Here is an 18,629-nt window from a genome sequence, read left to right on the forward strand (position 1 = left end):
CTATATTGCGGCTGTTTTCCTTTGCTTAATGATCTAATCCTTCCCTGGAGCTTCATTTCCATGTAGCTAGAGAAAGAAATAGCTCTGTTAATGAACAGCTGTGATTTAGAGCGAGAAACTTGATCCCAGGAAACAGGAAGGGGCAACAGTGAGCCTTGGCCCTTTTAAGCCAGAAAGAGAAGGAACAATGAACAAACACGGGTCCCTTTTTAAATATTTGAGATTTATATCTATATTTAAAAGCTACCAGAAACCAGTTTGAGACCCAAAGGTATAAGCAAGGTAGAGTGACTGTATATACTGGTTTGTTCAGGATTAAATAACTCTAGTTGATACCTTTCATCCCTGAGTAATTATTAATAATGACCCCTTTACTTGCACGTATGTCCTGATTGTATGACAAATTCGATGGTCACCTCAGTGAGAGACAACTCAGTAGAGCATCAAGAATTCAGACTGTAGGTTTCCTAACAGGACTTTGCTTGAAACCCATTTCTGACACTTATTAGTTGTGTCAATTTTGCAATTTACCCTTTATGCCTCAGTTTCCTTAACTGTAAAGTGGAAATGACAATACAGTCGACCCTTGAACAATGCTGCCCTTAGAGGGTTCGTCAAAAATTCAGGCATAACTTTCGACTTCTCAAAAAAAATACCATCAATCGCCCACTGTTGATCAGACATCTTATGTATAACATAAACCACCAATTAACACATATTTTGTATATTACATACTGTATTCTTACAATAAAGTAAGCTAAAGAAAATCATATTAAGAAAACCATAAGGAAGAGGAAAAGAAAATACACTACTCTTCACAAAGTAGAAGTGGGCATCATGAAGGTCTTCATCCTCATCATCTTCATATTGAGTAGGCTGAGAAGAAAGAAGAAGAGGAGGGGTTGGTCTTGCTGCCTCAAGAAGTGGCAGAGGTAGAAGAAAATCTACATATAAGTGGCCCCATGCAGTTCAAACCCATGTTGTTCAAGGGTCCACTATATCTCTATCAGAAGGTTGTTGAGCAGATTAAGATATGCAGCCCACCTGGCTGAGTGCCTGACACCTGGCCAGTGCTCAGCAATGGCTACTTCTCCTTAGGGAGAGAGAATAACATTAATTTATTCAGAATAATTACTCTGGGATGACAGGTATAAACTATCTATATTCAATTGGCCCAGTGGACTTCATTACATTAAATCATCCACTACAACCCAGAAATTCACAAGCAACTTTGTTTTTAGTTCCATTTGTAATGAGCTTTTTGAATATGCTGCCATGTTGCAGTTGTTTTTTGTTTCTAAGATGCATAAATTAAGGACTTCAAGAAAAAATTGTCTTTCAGAGAAAGTAATATTTGTAGTTGAAAAAAAAAAAGTTTGTTCAGAGTTGAACCAGAGGCTCAACTGTGTTCAGTGCTGCTGCAAAGCGAATGTCAGAAACAGAAATGACTGCATTGCAGTTCATGGTGTTGGAGTTTGGAGAGACCCAGTAAACTGTATCCCACTCTTGACTGGATGCAATCAAGTATCAAGCCTTCAAATTGAGAGCTAGACACCACAGTCAGGCAGGTGGAGATCAAAATATCATTTTTATTAATGATGAAGTTGTTGGAATCAATGACTTACTGTGAGGGTCAGATGGATTTGCTGGCCTGCCTCAGCTCCAGGAAACCCCACCAGAGAAGAAAGATTGGTCTGTAGCAGACATTTTTTACCAAGATGATTGATTGGCACTGGTCCCTGGAGGGAAAGGAAGAAATAAGTTAATTTTCCCATTACTGCAGGATTAGCTCTATCCAATCAAGAAACACAATAGTCACCACCAATCAGGTTATTCAATTCTATATGTGGAGAGAAGTAAAGGAAAGACAAGAGGCTAGATGTGCCATTCTAATGGAGCTCCCTGCACATGGAAACAAGGAGGGAACTCCTTTTCCAGAGGAAAGAAGGTTCCCCACCATGTTGTCACCCATATTTCTCACTGAGGATTTAGTCACAGTGAAGACTGGATCAGATTAGACTTAACAAGTTATTTTTCACAAAAGATGCCCAGATAATCGAGTAACAATTTATCCCTTTTCCCAACTGTGGATCAGAAGTTGGATGAAATACCATTACTAGATCCAGAGGAATCATTGCCTTTCCTTTGTCTCATGTATGATAATGGTTACTTTAATGACCTTGGTGGTGAATGAAGGTCATGCCTAGCTTACAGCATTTGAGCTGTGAAAACATACCAATCCCCTCAGTGGGAACAGAATTAGGTTTCCATTTCAGTCATATAGTTCCTGTTCATTTCAGCTGGAGGAAATCATAGCTTTATAGACATCCTACCAGCAAGGGGAAGAATGTAAACCTTTGTTAATGTTTTCTCCCTGGTGGCCGAGCTACTTTGTCACTTTAGCTGGGTTCAATTCTGAGAAAGAGTGAGACTTCAATTTAAAAGTGCGGGACAGCTGAATTGAAATTGGCTGTTCAAGTCCCTAAGAATCTGGGCTCTTTCAGATGTAATCCAGATGGACAGGTGAAATGCAAACACCCACCCAAGGCACTCAGCATGTTCTTCTCTAGGTCTCTGACCACTGCTGAGACCCCGTAGTTAAGGCCTGTAAAAGGACACCATGAGGCCACCCAGTTGGCTGTCATCTCCATTTTGGCAGGATACCTTCCGACAGTGTTGAGGTATGACAGGCAACCCCGTCATGATTACCACGTTACTCCCGTCCCTTTATCTCTTCTAGTCCTAAGGTATGATCCTAAGCATTGTACCTTTTTATTTTTGTTTTATTTCACAAGCATGTATTTAAACTACCTTTTGAGTGTGAGGCACTGTAAGAACCAGAATGTTACCTGAGAGGGCTGGGGAGTCTGTCAGAATGAGTTTACTTACAGTTAAGTGGAGGAATTTCTCCTTAAAGCAAGGCAGAATACAGTAATCACCAAAAGACGTTCTTTTTAAAAAATGAGATCATAAAGTAATGAGTAATGAATACCTGCTGAGGAAGTTAGGAAGGGCCTCAGGAACTGGTAACATCTGAACTATGAAGTTTGACTTAGGGGTCTCTGAGGGGTTAAATAGTACCCCCAGGGGCCCAGGCATGGTGGTTCACACCTGTAATCCCAAAACTTTGAGAGGTCAAGGCAGGCAGATCACTTGAGCCCAGGAGTTCTAGACCAGCCTGGGCAACATGGCAAAACTCTGTCTCTACATAAAATACAGAAATTAGCTGGGTGTGGTGGTGCCTGCCTGTGGTCTTAGCTACTCTGTAGGCTGATGTTGGAGGATCGGTTGAGCCTGGGAAGTCAAGGTGGCAGTGAGCCAAGATCATGCCACTGCACTCCAACCTGGGTGATGGAGTGAGACCCTATCTCAAGAAATAAAGAAAGAAAGAAATAGTATCCCTTTTCAGCATCCAAGTTCTGACCAATTCGAGAAATAAAAGAAGTACTTGGCAGAACTCAAGGTATCATTGAAAGTTACTTATAGGGGATAAGTGAACAGATGGGACTTTAGTTTTATTGGCCAAGTGGGCTTAATGACTCTCCAAAATTGGGCAGAATCCTATGGTGAGTCTTCACCTCCTCACCCCAGTGCACATCTTCAGGGTCTGGGTTCCCGAAGGAGCTGGGAGATCTCAGGTTCTCTGAAAGCTGGCAGATGTCAAGAGGAAGTAGAGCCAGGCAGAGCTGAGCAAACTCAGTTAGTCTTTTCAAATTCACTGGGTAGCCAAGTGAGTAAAGGGGCAGAGAAAGTCCAGGAGTGTACATAGGAAAAATTCCTCCTCTTGAAAGCAGGAATGAAGAAAGACACTCATCTGAAAATTGGTGTGGCTAAGAGAAAGTTTAAAAATCACCCTGCATGGAAGATGGTGAGGATACTCTGGTGAGACTAGGATCAGGTAGAGAGAGAACTCTGGAAGGAGATGGGGAGATGAAGGTTGGGTGCAGAACAAGGAGGAGAGTCTTCCATATCACACTAAAGGAGTGGGCTTTTCCTAAAAACAATGGACTTTTCCTAAAAACCCACTGTATTTTTACAGAAAGACTGTATTTGTGAGTGACAGCTAGCAGTTAAGTGAAGATCATTATATTAGGGAAGTCAGTCAGGAAGCAATCTCAGTAGCCCACAGGAAAACCAGTGAGCACAGACACTGGGCATTTGGTATAATTCCTGATTTCATGAGAATTTAAATCACATCTGTCTACTTTGCATCGCAGGTCAGTTGATGAAGAGAAAATTACTCCTATCATAAATAATTTTAAAATTTCTGTGGAAATAATTACATTGTCATTTAAGCTATCTGTCTTTTTATTTTTTTAAGAGACAAGCTCTCACGCTATCACCCAGGCTGAACCAAAGTGGCACAATCACAGCTCACAGCTCACTTCAGCCTCGACCTCCCGGGCTCAAGCAATCCTCCTACCTCAGCCTCCAAAGTAGCTGGGACGAAAGGCACATGCCACCATGCCCAGCTAACTTTTAAATTTTTTTGTAGAGACAAGATCTCCCTATGTTTCCCAGGCTGGTCTTGAACTCCTGGGCTCAAGTGATCCTCCTGCCTAGGCCTCCCAAAGTGCTGGGATTACAGGCATGAGCCACCATGCCCAGCCCCCCGCCTTCCTTTGTACCCCAAATGTCAGTGAGCAACTACAACGTGTAGAGCATTGTATGATGTGTTGGTAATACAGAAATAAATACCGAATAGAGAAAGGAGATGCCTAGTCATCTCTGCTGTGTTCAAAACCCACATCAAAAGTCATTACGCATGAAATTAATGCGATAAAACTTCAAAAGCTGTATGTAAGGCACTATAAGAAGTTTTTCTTTAATACCATCATAGTTTATTGACAAATTTATAAAGGATGTTCATTGGCATGTGCTTCTTTTAGAAAGAAAATGCTATGAGGATACACAATGAGAATGTCTTTGAACCTGGGACCTGAAGGATGAATATAAGTTTCTCAGAGAACATCAAAAACAAAATTCCTTGAAGAGAAAATAGAGCTTTTAGCATTTGGGACAGGTAGAAGCAATTGTTGTCTCTTTCAATAGGTACAAAGAAAAAAAAATACTTTTATAATTTGGAGAAAGCAAATTAACATGCATACCACCAGCAACATTTCCCTCACTATAACCGTCCACCTTCCTGCCCAGCTCGTCCCTGAAACATTGACCAGGTCTTTTCTGTGATTTTCCAATCCATTATTCCCTCAGCTGCTTTGCTCCTTATTAATTTAGTCAAGAAGCCAAGGAACTTGTATGGACTATGGACTTAGATCCTGGAACATTTGCAGGGGAGCGTGGGTAGCGTATTATAAAGTAAAATGAGTTAAAACCACTCCGATTACATTTGAGAAGGCAAGATCTGACTTTTGATGTGGGTTTTGCACAGAGCAGAGACTAAGACTATAGCTTTGTTTGGGAGAGTTTTCTTGTAGACTTAGATCAATTACATTAAAAGATTCAGCCTTCCAACAGTGGCTCCAAAGAAAATAATGTTAGCTTTTCCCTTTTATGAAAGTAATACTTGTCTTACAGCCCAAGGGATTGACCATCTTTTTCTATTGAAATTATTCAGAGGACTGCTGCTTGGATGTCCTGGTAATGTATTGACATTAATAGCAGAATATTTCAATCAGAGCCATCTGGCCACAAGAGAATAACAGCTCCCATTGATTATGTAAAAAGCTAAGTTAGCTTCTGAGTATATAATACACTTGGAGTTGGCTTATGGGTTTTGTTATTTAGCATTTACATCTCCTTACAACCCACAGAACTCGAAAGACTTAACAAGCTGGTTGATGAATAAAGAGAGACCCCTGGGGGAAGACGTTTGGGGAGTAATACAAAAGGCCACCTATCCCAAAGCAGAAAATGTTAGCCTTTTGGACACACGAGAAAGGAATTTGGCTTTCTTGGCATATTATCAGTCTGCATGAGAGAGTATTCAAACTTTGGAAGAGCCTATTTCATTTGTTTGCCAGAGCCTTCTTTTGGTTTAAATATGTAAAATGCATTCATTTTTCTTTTCTCTTCATGAATCATTTATACATTTAAAGCAGAAACTTTGTATAAGCTTAATAAATATAAATAAGCATCTCTATATTTGTGTTTAAGCATAAAACTCTTAAGTGCCAGGCTCTAAGTGCTTTATAAATAATAATAATTCATTTATTATTCAAAACAGTTTTGTGAATTATATACCTACTCTGTATATTCAATACTGTATAGAATATCAGTATACAAACATCCCTCAATGTCCGTGGGGGATTGGTTCCAAAATCTCCCACAGATACCAAAATCTGAGAATGCTGAAGTTCCTTGTATAAAATAGTGTTTGCATATAGGCTACGTACACCCTTGCAGATATCTTAAATAACCCCTAGATTACTTATGGTACCTAATATAATGTAAATGCTACACCAATAGTTGTTATGCTTTATTGTTTAGGGAATGAGGACCAAGAAAAATGTCTGTATGTGTTCACTACAGAAATAATTTTTTTTCAGAATATTTTTGATCCATGGTTGGTTGATGCCACAGATGTGGAACCCACAGATGCAGAAGGCCAACTGTATACTTTTTATGTATCAATATACATCAAGATGCATTTCTGCCCTTCTAGGACGTGCATGGTTCCAGCTTATATGTTGTTAGCTTTGTAAAGTCCAGCAAGGCTGTGGGGGTTTACAGTAGCAGGGAGATAAAATAGAGCAGCACATGCTGAGAGTGAATCAGGGAAAGCAGGAGTCGATGGGAAGCCAGCAGGCGTATGGGGAAAGAGATAGTCATGGACCTAGAAAGCAGAAACTGAGAATGAGAATGTGGAAGATTCTGCCCAGTTGCAAACAGGCAGCCCAAAACCTGAGGAAAAGCCTCCTCTGAGAGAGTGAGACTGGTCAAGGCTTCCAGAGTGCAGGATGGAGATGGGAGTGGTGAGGGGCAAAGCCCTTCCAGGAAGGCTCACTGCAATCAAGCAAGTCTTGGGGTCCATGATGCCAGGAAGGGAGCAGGCAAAAGGCCCAGCCTCATTGGAATGTAGAAGGTGGTGCTGCTCTCCAGAACCTGGGGATATTCAGAGAGGAGTGATTTCTCTCTCTGCCCTGGGTTTTAGACCTTATCTAAGCCCTTCATTATCAGGGTGAAGTTTCTTGATAACCCACACAGGTGACTCCTTTTCTCTTTACATGAGAGATGCAGAGTAACTTCCCATATAGTAAACAGTCTTCCCACACAATCATCAGCGATGCTGGAAAGGAAGCCCCTCCTGACACTAAACAGGGTATTGGGTCTACACTCAGCATTGACCTGAACAATTCATCTTAAAGTCCCACTTTAAAAAAAAACCTGCTCTCCCAAATTCTCATATGAAAGACCCTCAAATCCAAGTACAGACAATCCTCCAATTCTGATGGGGTTATGTCCAATCAAACAATTTTAAGTTGAAAACACAACTAATACACAACCTGCCAAACATCGTAGCACAGCCTAACATACCTTAAACGTGCCCAGAGCATTTACATGAGCCTACACATGGGTACAATCATCTAACACAAAGTCTATTATATGATAAAGTGTTGAATATTTCATGTAATTTATTGAAAATGATACTGGAAATGAAAAACGAATGGTTGTATGAGTACTAGAAGTATGATTTCTACTAAATATGTATCACTTTCGCATCATTGCAAAATTGAAAAATTGCAAGTCAAATCATTCTAAGTGAAGGACTGTCTGTACTCTCTTCCTGCCAGGTTTTGACAGTTAGAAAACAGCTCATGTGGACCTTCAGGATAAAGGACAGGTGAAGACTGCCTTAGAGCAAGCAGAGGGTGGCTGGGGAGAGGAACGTTTGATCATGATAACCTCATGCAGAGTACCTAAAGGGATTATATATATGTATGTATATAAAGGGGTATATATATATATGTATGTATATATGTGTGTATATGCATCATATACATATGTTGTGTGTGTGTGTGTGTGTGTGTATTTTTTCTAGACAAAACCTCACTCTGTCACTCAGGCTTTGGTGCAATGGCACCTTCAGGGCTTACTGCAGCCTTGACTTCCCAGGCTCAAGTGATTCTCCTACCTGAGGGTCCTGAGTACCTGGGACTGCAGGCATATGCTATCACACGCTACTAATTTTTTAAAATATTTTTTGTAGAGACAGGTTCTTGCTATATTTCCCAGGTTGATTCTGAATTCCTGGGCTCAAGTGATCCTCCCGCCTTGGTCTCCGAAAGTGCTGGAATTATGACATAAGCCACTGTGCCCAGCCATAAATGGGTATTTTTTATAAGGAGGCAGAAACATGTCTGTATGGAGGATTGGCAGATTATAGCCCACCCTATTTTTACTTAGCTCATGGGCTAATTAGTTCTTTTATATTTTTAAATGTTTGGAAATAATAATATTTGTGGCATGAAAACTAAATGAAATTCAAACTTCAGCATTTATACAAAAATTCCATTTTTATTAGTAGGCCTGTATTTTAAAACATATATATATTCAGTTGTATTTTGAATTTTAATTATACAAAATTGTGTAGAATTTTTTTCTCTCTTATTATGTAAGTACCTGCACAATTTTTCTCTATTTTACCCTTTGGCCTACAATGTCTAAAATATTAATATTTACTATGTAGCCTTTACACAAAAAACTTTGTTTGCCCTGGTGAATAGGGGACTCTGCAGGAACCATGGACAAGTGACTATGAATAGGCCTGAAAAGTTCCCATTCAATCCACTCATCCACTGCCCAGCTTCTGTTCTTTGTCCTCTGATTACTAGATAGAAAAGCAAAGCAAGAACGCAGTGCCCCAAAAGAAGGCCAGTCGATGGGCGTTAATACAGGATTGCTGTGAAAATGCCTGGAGCATTGATAATGCACAAAATGGATTCGTTTAGCAGTATTGAAAACAAACAGAAAAAAATATGGAATTTGCCATATTAATTTAATATATTCTGCATTCTCAGTTCCTAGGAAAAGATATGCTATGCACCATCAGTTTTCAATTTTTTATCACTGTCTGAGGAAGGCATTCTTGTTAATCCAAACTATATTTTCAGTGTCTTGACATCCCCATATCTCCAGCCAAATTTGCTAAAATTTCACATGCCAGGATAAAATATATAAGCATGTTATTCTAGAGTATTGTTATTAGCTTTAAATATGAAAAGATTGTATACAGAGGGGGTCCATTAAGTTAAATATCAGTAAGGGAGTTGCCATAGAAACTGGTAATAAGAGAAAAAGACGTTTAAGAAATTCATGTTATTTTTACCCTTGCCTAGTCCCAAAGTGGGTTGGAAACATATGCCTTGGGAAGTTCTAACCTCAGGGAAGGACTCAAGCCATCTTTCGAGGAATTTCTTTCTGTCTAGAGAACCATAAATATTTAGAAATGAAACATTTTGTTGCATGTCGACTGTTTAATAGTTTGTGTGGTACTTCCTATTTCCAAATGCTTTCCTGAGCATCAGTTTAAGTGCAGGATTATAGTGGCAAAAAAATATATAGCGTGCAGGATTGGTTTGCATTGGATCTGGCATTCACCAATTGGCTACATCACAGATTTTCACTAAAAGATATCTGAGTTTATTACCCATTTACAAGTAAGGTCAGATACATTCCAGTTATAGTTAGGCTGTCTTGAAGAGATAATTTTTCCTAACTCTATAACATGAAGGCAATATCCAAAATACCTGCCTCCATAGAAGACCTAAGAGACCTTCTAGTTAAAATGAAATGCATTTATTTTCAAATGTCATCCCTAGATATTTTCTTGGGCTCACTCTTCTCCTAAATAGCTCAAAGATTTCTAGTCACATTTGCTTTTGCAAAAATATAATATATTAAAATATTCTCTGTCTGTACAATAATATTTCCACAGTTGTACCTGAATATTCATGTATTCACAACTGGGAATCTTCCTAATTGCAAGAAGCACCTTAAACTTACTAAGAAAAAAAAATACTTTTGACTATTTTCAGGCACAACTGATTATCAGATTTATGTAGTTTTCATAAATTCATCTCACACTTTCCAGACCACAGAAGAAATGCACTAAATAGTTAAGGACATCAAGAATCTAATTCTGAAACTATTTGTAAAGAGCTGTGATAGTGTGCAAACTTCAGCCATTATTTCTCAAGTAGGCAGTAAATTGGTACCCATTAAAATGAGGCAGAATAGCTTGACTGCGCTCTCTCCATGGATGCATAATGTCAAAACACATGAATTCTCTACACAGACTTTTAAATCAACAAAAATCATATAACCCTGGAGCTGGCAAGGTGGGGAATTGCTGACTGTGTTCATGTTATTGGGACATGGCTTTAGCTAGTAAACACAAGTATTTAGCCACCACTGATAGACTTAGTATTGAATTATTCAAGATCTTCAGGAACTTATCTCTCACTGAAACTGCAAATCCCCTTTTTAAGTGACCTATACTGTAATAATCTGTGGCCTGTAGTCATTAAGATGTAGGTAGAGAATGATCTTCTATGCTCTATCTCCATGTAAATATGAGCCAGTTTCCAACAGCAAATAGATTATCCTTCAGGCCTATAAGCACTTTAGATCATCTGTGGGTGACCTTGACATAAAACCCAAGAGTGAATTTAGTTTGATCGAAATTCTTAGTTACCCAGGCATTTTACTATTACACAACAAATGTTTTCACAAATAGCTAAGCTGATCATAGATTATGGTCTCATATCAGCAGAGAGAATTATTTGCTGTTAAAAAAGAAGAAGAAGAAGAAGAAAGACTGCTTGGAATTTTAAGACATTCTTTCACTCCTGCCACCTCTCTCCCTCACAATCCCTTGCCCAGTCTTTTCTTATGGCAATTTGGACACTTTTAGCTTTATTGGGAGTCCCGGCTGAATTGCCTAGCAGTTGAAACAAAATGTGACAAAAATCTAAGAGGTTATCTTATGCAAGGACTTAGGGTTCAGTATGTAATTAGAAAGCCCTAGGGTAACCTAAAACCCTGTAGAATGCAGAGCTGTTAAATCTGTTACTCAAGCTCACATTTTTGGATGCTCTAATGCTTCCGTTCCAAAATTGCAAAAGCTGGAGAGTGTGGCGAGCATCTTGCCTATTCCTGCTTAAAGCAACCTTTCATTGCTGTCAAATAAAATTCTAATGGAAAGTTCTGAGAACTATGACAAGTCTTTGGTGATGGTAGAAAATGAAAAATGACTGCAATCAATTAAGGAATTGGCTTACTTTATTCCAAAACCAAAGAACAAGTATTCACCACAAAAGGGACCTGGGAGAATCTAGGTAATTTTTTTTCCTACAGTATTTTTTAAATTAAATCTAAACAACCTTTTATTTTATTCATTTGTCTTCAATGAATGGCCAGTAGGTTTAGCTGAGTGAGACACAAATTTATAAGGCTCTTCAAAGGAACTTACATCAGTTTCTTTATGGGCATAAAGAAAATGGCAGTGAGCCCTATGAATCCAGCCCAGCTGGATATGCAGTGGATTCCCAAAATGTTTTCTTTATGTCACAAATAAAAAATGTAGCATTCTTGACATTCTAAAAAGCTGTTTCTTTTCTATGAAGTCTTATCCTGCAGATTCTAATTTGTAAGATTGTGAATCTTGCTAAAGTTTTTTAAATATCCTATATTCGAGCTGTAATTTAGAAAAAAAAAGTGTGAACAAAAAAAGAAAAACAAGAAAGAAAGAGGAGACTGGAGAGAGAGTGGGGTGATATCCTTTCCAGGAGTCCCCAGTCCCCTGTCCACAGACTGGTACCAGTCCATGTCCTATTAGGAGCCAGGCCATAGGTGAATGGCTGGCAAGTGAGCGAAGCTTTGTCTGTATTTACAGTCAATCCCCATCACTCGCATTATCACCTGAACTCTGCCTCCTGTCAGATCAGCTGCAGATTAGATTCTTATAGGAGTGTGAGCCCTATTGTGAACTGTGCATACGAGGAATCTAGGCTGCATGCTCCTTATGAGAACCTAATGCCTGATGCTCTGTCACTGTCTCCCATCATCCCTAGATGGGACCATGGGAACCCTAGATGGGGAAGCAAGTTCAGGGCTCCCACTGATTCCTCATTATGGTGAGTTGTATCGTTATTTTATTGTATATTACAATGTAATAATAATAGAAGTAAAGTGCATAAGAAATGTGATGCACTTGAACCATCCCAAAACCATCCCCCCTCTGCAGTCCATGGAAAAATTGTCTTCCATGAAGCCAGTCCCTGGTGTCAGAAAGGTTGCAGACCACTGCTATACACAGTGTTTCACTGTGGACGGTTTAGCCAATCAATATAACTGGGCAGTAATAATGTGATATAGTCCTCCTGGGCATAGAATTTTGTTCAAAAATTTATCCTAGAACTTGTGTCAGAGGCCTCAGTGAGTTTCACAAAATAACACAAACAGATGCCCGTTGTAGATCTATCAATATGCTTAATTTAGGGTGGGGTTTTGCAAGGGTCTATTTAAAAAGTATTCACAGGCTTATGATCAGCTAAGATAGTTTTCAAGGATCCATAAAGCCCCTGAAATTGTGTAGAAACATTTTTGGGTCTACCCACATGTATGTTTACTTTTCTGGAGAAAGGGTCCCTAAGCTTTCATCAAATTCACACACATATTCTAAGAATAGGCTACAGACTGCTTTAGGTCATTACTAGTTATCTGATGTCATTTTCTTTTGCCAGAAATAAAGACAATACATGTATGTGTGTAAGTGTGTGTGTGACCTGACAGAAAGGCTTAGTGTTAACACACCTTGTTTAACTTACACTAAGCATGATAGTTTTAGGCATAGTTTGATTTTCCACCTCTCATAACTAAGAAATTCAAAACTGCTTTTGTTTGTAGCCTATAAAGGCTTTTATTATCCATGGAACAAATGTCCATGTATTATCACTGAAAAAAATAAGAGAGAATTTGGAAGCATAGATATAGTCAATATTTATGAAAAAGATGACAGTTTGCTCCATTCAATTTTTGGCACCAAATTTAACTAAGTGTGTGTGTGTGTGTGTGTGTGTGTGTGTGTGTGTGTGTGTGTGTGTGTTCAGCTCTGGATTAATATGTTTGTTTTTATCATTTTAATTGGTAATTAGTTTTATTTCAAATATAGGAAACCATTATCCTGAAAATCTTTCTGTACTTCTAGAAGTTATAATATTTTGATGCATTGACAAATATATTGACAGAGAGTAAACTGACCATGTATTACTCTCAAACAAATCAGCCTATGAAATTTGATCCTTTCACTATGTATGCTCTCAAAGGGAGAGGAGGTTTCCGGCCATCTTCCTGCTGTCTTGTAGATGCTAGATCACTGGAACACGGTAGCAGGTCCATGCTAAGTACTTCTCCCTGCACGAGAGCACTGAGTGGATCACACTTGGTCTGTGAGTTGGAGTAAAGATTCCACCGACAGAATCCAAGAGTCATAACTTGGCAAATTCTAGGATGTCTTAGAAGATCCTAGAATGGGTCTAAATATATCATTTGATATAAAACAGTAGATATAGGGTATTGTTCTTTAATACGAAGTCAATGACATAGGAGCATGTGCTAAAGCAAATCAAGGGAGAAAAATAAATAGCATGGCAAAAAACACAATTACTTTTGCACCAACATAATACTGCGGGAAATACCGCATAAAATAACCTTTAACAATGGAAAATAGGCTATCTTTTCGAAGACATGTTACAAAATACAAATCCCTATGGGGTGGATATTTTTATGACAGCAAATTTTCCTCCCAAAGAGAAATGTTGTGTTAGCCCTTAATCTTTTTTTGTTTTTATTTTATTTTTTGAGATGGAGTTTCACTCTTGCTGCCCAGGCTGGAGCACAATCGTGTGATCTTGGCTCACTGCAGCTTCTGCCTCCCGTGCTCAATCTATTCTCCAGCCTTAGCCTCCCGAGTAGCTAGGATTACAGGCACCAGCCACCACGCCCAGCTAATTTTTTTTTTTTTTTTTTTTTTTTTTTTTTTTTTGGTATTTTTAGCAGTGACAGGGTTTCACCATGTTGGCCAGGCTGTTCTCAAACTCCTGGCCTTTGGTGATCCGCCTACCTTGGCCTTCCAAAGTACTGGGATTACAGGCTTGAGCCACCGTGCCTGGCCAGCCCTGTATCTTTAAAGTCCCTTTCAACAGGAATTTACTCAATCTTCATAATCAGCAGCAATAAGGAAAGTATCTCCTTTACAGACACCCAAAGAGAGCCTTAAGGAGACGTATCATTTGAGTCACTAAGGGCTCCTGGGTCAAAACAGAACAGCAAGGCCTTTCACTTCCCTCTCCTTGGATTTGAAAGAGTAATTCTCAAGACCTCTCCATCCACAGAAAACGAATGGGTCCCCAGGTCACTTTTCTCTCCCAGTTCCCTCTAGGAACTGAAAGAACTCTTGGCATCTTGCCTTGATCAACAGTCATCACTTTCTTTTACGTGTTTTAAGTGGACATGCAAAATAGCACCCACTTTTGTGTAACTGGCATTTTGGATCATTCCTTTAAGATGAAAATCAAATCAGGAAAAACATCAAGTTAAAGGAGATAAAGCTCTAGGAAACTAAAGTATTTATACTTTAGAAGTAAAACAGGTCACATAAGTCAAAAATATCTTTTACCCGAGCAAGAAACCAAATCCCAAACTATTACTCATTACAGGGATGCAGTTTCTTGATATCAGACAAAAGCAAAGCAAAAGAAGTAAAAGGGAGAACTCAGATATCCAAGAATTGTTTTATTTTAGTTTATATTTATGGAAGTGGTACAGAATTTTGATTATTTCTTTTTTAAGATAACTGCTGTGTGTGCCCTCTAAGACCAGCTCATTTTTATGGTACTGCTCAATTCCTTAACTGTTCGGAGGCAGCAGAGAGAAAAAATACAATGTGATACCAAATTGAACAAAAGGAAGTTATTCAATGATAAATCATACTTGAAATGTCACTTAAAAATGAATTTTTCTTTCTCATCATGTCTCTCATGGACATTTGATTTTATTACTTCTCTTTAAGGTTAGGTTGAACCATGCATACAGCAATTAAAGCAATTTTCACCTGAAAACAGCAGTGTCTTCTGGCCCAGCATAAATAGCTTAAATACTTTTGGGAAACAATTCAACTGAATCCAACAAATGTTAACTGAACTCACATCACGTGCCTAGCTCCTTGGTCCATAGAGGCATATGCAATAATGGCAGATGGCAGATACCATATCTCCTGGGTAATTCGTCATGACAATCGTGCTGTTAAGAATCAATAATCATACAAAAATTAGCTGGGTATGGTGGCACATGCCTGTAATTCCAGCTACTTGGGAGACTGAGGTAGGAGAATTGCTTGAACCTGGGAAGCAGAAGTTGCAGTGTGCTGAGATTGTGTCACTGCACTCCAGCCTGGGTGACAGAGTGAGACTCCATCAAAAAAAAAAAAAAAAAAAAAAATCAATAATCAATCTGATCATGTATAGTCAAAGATAGACCCATAATTCAGCCAGTAGTTGATTCAACAAGTTAAAATATGTCCCCAGCTGATTTTGATAGTGTTTAATAAAAAGAACCATGTAGGCATTTTCTTACCCCTGTGATAACTGCAGGGAGGTGGCATTTTTTAACTTCTTACTTTTCATATAGGAAACAGACTCATTGGAAAGATAAAAGGCTTGCTTCAGATCATGTTCAGCTTCCACGCTGCTGGTTGCTGGTCTGGTGCTTTGTCTGTTGACTAATTCCTTTTTCTCCCTCCTCACCCCAGGCCCTCCCCTGTAAAGTATGGAACCCCGTGCCTTCACTGACCCCAGCATCCTGAGAGTTGAAGGGAGAGGGCAAAGTCCAATAGACTTTCTGGTGGGAAAATCTGGCTGAAGGGTTTTCTGTAAATTTTTGCTCAGTACTGTATCCCTTCATATGCTGCTACCTCCCCCGGGCTCAGTAATTTTAGTTTGTGCTTTTTGTTTCTCTTTTTGTTTCTTTGGTTTGCTGGCTTTGTGTTCTTTTCCCTTTTTTTCCTTTTCTTTTCCTTTTTTAATGCAGGAATCGGTCAAGGTGTTCCCGTGGTGGCGCTCATAGTGGAAGGGGGACCCAACGTGATCTCGATTGTTTTGGAGTACCTTCGAGACACTCCTCCCGTGCCGGTGGTTGTCTGTGATGGCAGTGGACGGGCATCGGACATCCTGGCCTTTGGGCATAAATACTCAGAAGAAGGCGGGTAGGTAACTTTCCAGGCCCCATGGAAGAACTTTAAAGCCTGTTTGGAAATGAGGGTATGAGTGGATTATGTTTTCAGTAGCTCAACCAAGACCTCAAATCAAAACAAGCTATGAACAAATTGTCTAAAAAATGTCTGTCATGGGAGGGCTGGGGCGAAGAACAGAGGAACATATTCTAAATGCCCTGTGAAGTGGGAAATTCTATGAAAGCTACACAGATAAATAACAAGGGTGAGGAAGAGAGAGGAGATCATAGGCTGTAGTCTCCTTTTCCTTGTCTTCGTATCTCCTTCTCCTCCTCCCAGTAAGGAGAAGCAGGAATTGGGTTTTAACACATGAAGCACAACCAGTCTGGACCAGATGGTTCAGCTTGGTAACTTCAGAGAAGCTGGGTTTTTCAGCTTCCAGGCTCGGCCTCCAAACACCAGCATTGCCAAGCCACTGTGAAGATCTGTGGTAGACCATGCCATCAGGCTTCTCTAGACGGGCGGGGAAAGTCAAATCTCTGTAATGGTAACTACTCTGGTCTTTTGTAAACTCCTTTTGAATACCTCACGCCCTTTCCTTCATCTGTTAGGCTCCTAATGCTACTTTCAACAGTCCAAACCCCCCAATCCCAGGAAAGATTCCCCCTTCACAGTACTCCCCTCCAGTCCAACTTCCCACTGAGCAAATGCTGAAATCCAGCACCCTTGCAGATTATTAGATCAAAATAAACCATCCCAAGGTGTGAGTGAGGTTAAGGGGGTAAAACTCAGGGGAGCCATTGATGTGTTAAATAAGGAACTTCCTAATCCAATCAATTCCCCTAACACATGAAATTTGTGGGGAGGGGAAAGCCTCAAATGAGATGATGGTCTTTTATTCGTGCCTTTTATAAATACACATTAAGTGTTTCCTGGGTGCCATGCACTAGGCCGAACATTAAGATGTAAAAAAGAAAAACATACAATTAATTGCCACTCTCAGGATGCTCACAGTAAGTCTAATAAGTAGATAAGTATTACAAAACAAAAATACAAATGAGCTCACCTACAGCAGGATGCTCCCTCCTCCATCCCTTTCGTACCCATCCCTCTTGTACCTAGCCTGCTTTATTTAGAGACTGAGCATGGCGAGTCAGTACCATCCCATCTCTCCCCATCCCCTTCTTCATCTTTGACAGCAGCCCAGTACTCCACATAAGCCATTAAAACAGCACACCTACCTCATTAGTAGATGAACCTATGTTTGTGAAATGAGGAATAACAAAAGGCATTGAGCCTCCAGCTTAACACTGCAAACCCAAAAGCCCTGATACCAAAAAAAAAAAGTTAAATTATTATTATATTTTGATAGTAAATGAGTGGTCCATTTTATAGCTCAGAACTATTTAAATTTAGTTAAATTACTATTATTTTTTATAGTAAATATTAGTCCATTTTATAGCTCAGAACCTAAAAAGAGAATATGTACCCAAACTTCTCTATGTTTGCAATCAACCCAGAGTTCAAGATTCTTAATTGTGCTTTGTTTTATTAAAAATTTAACCAAGGGTCAGGCACAGTGGCTCATGCCTATAATCCCAGCACTTTGGGAGGCCAAGGCAGGTGGATCACTTGAGGTCAGGAGTTCAAGACCAGCCTGACCAACGTAGTGAAACCCCATCTCTACTAAAAATACAAAAATTAGCCAGGCATGGTGGCACGGCACATGCTACTTGGGAGGCTGAAGCAGGATAATAGCTTGAACCCAGGAGGCAGAGGTTGCAGTTGCAGTGAGCCAAGATCGTGCCACTGCACTCCAGCCTAGGCAACAAGAGCAAAACTCTGTCTTAAAAAAGTAAATAAATAAAAATAACCAAGGTTCTCCTTTCTCTAAATCTAGCAATTTGTTCTATTTTTCAGAAATAAATAATAATTTTAATACAGTTTTTAGCTTTGGCTTATTTCTTACTTTCTAGTTTGCACATTATTTTATGGTATTCCTACAAAGTAGATGCAAATTTGCATTCAGAATGCATCTGTTGTTTTTCTGGGTTTTTTTGTTTTTGCTTTTGTTTTTCCAGAAAACTCATGGAAAAGTACACTGTTCACCTCAGCATTTCAGGTTTCTCAGGTGTATACACAATGAAAGCCAGGATCCAGTGCCTGTTATTTACCATGATCTTGGATTGTCTACCTTGAAAATGTTAAAATATTTAATAAGTTATATATAAATATGTTAAACTACTTAGATTGCCCTTCCTGCTTTAATATGGAAGAAAGATTATGTATTTTAGAACTGGGTGGGACCTCGATTATTTAAATTAAATTATTATTTAAATTAAGATTGTTTAAATTAGGCGCTTTGTCCAAAGCCACACAGCCCAAGATCCCAGGCCAGAATCCCTACTGGTATATGATGAACATGTACTGAAAGGTG

General features: G+C 39.3%; 1 protein-coding gene across 33 annotated transcripts in view; it reads left to right on the plus strand.

Moving 5' to 3' along the window:
• TRPM3 (transient receptor potential cation channel subfamily M member 3) overlaps positions 1-18,629 on the plus strand; it is a 938,690-nt gene that overhangs the window by 669,525 nt on the left and 250,536 nt on the right. For all 33 annotated transcript variants that reach the window (XM_030919577.1, XM_030919573.1, XM_030919579.1 and 30 more), the window contains one exon: positions 16,051-16,225. In XM_030919577.1, the coding sequence (XP_030775437.1) occupies positions 16,051-16,225 (175 nt within the window). The remainder of the gene's footprint in view (positions 1-16,050; positions 16,226-18,629) is intronic.

The sequence above is a fragment of the Rhinopithecus roxellana genome, chromosome 16 (assembly GCF_007565055.1).
Source record: "Rhinopithecus roxellana isolate Shanxi Qingling chromosome 16, ASM756505v1, whole genome shotgun sequence".
Lineage (NCBI taxonomy): Eukaryota > Metazoa > Chordata > Mammalia > Primates > Cercopithecidae > Rhinopithecus > Rhinopithecus roxellana.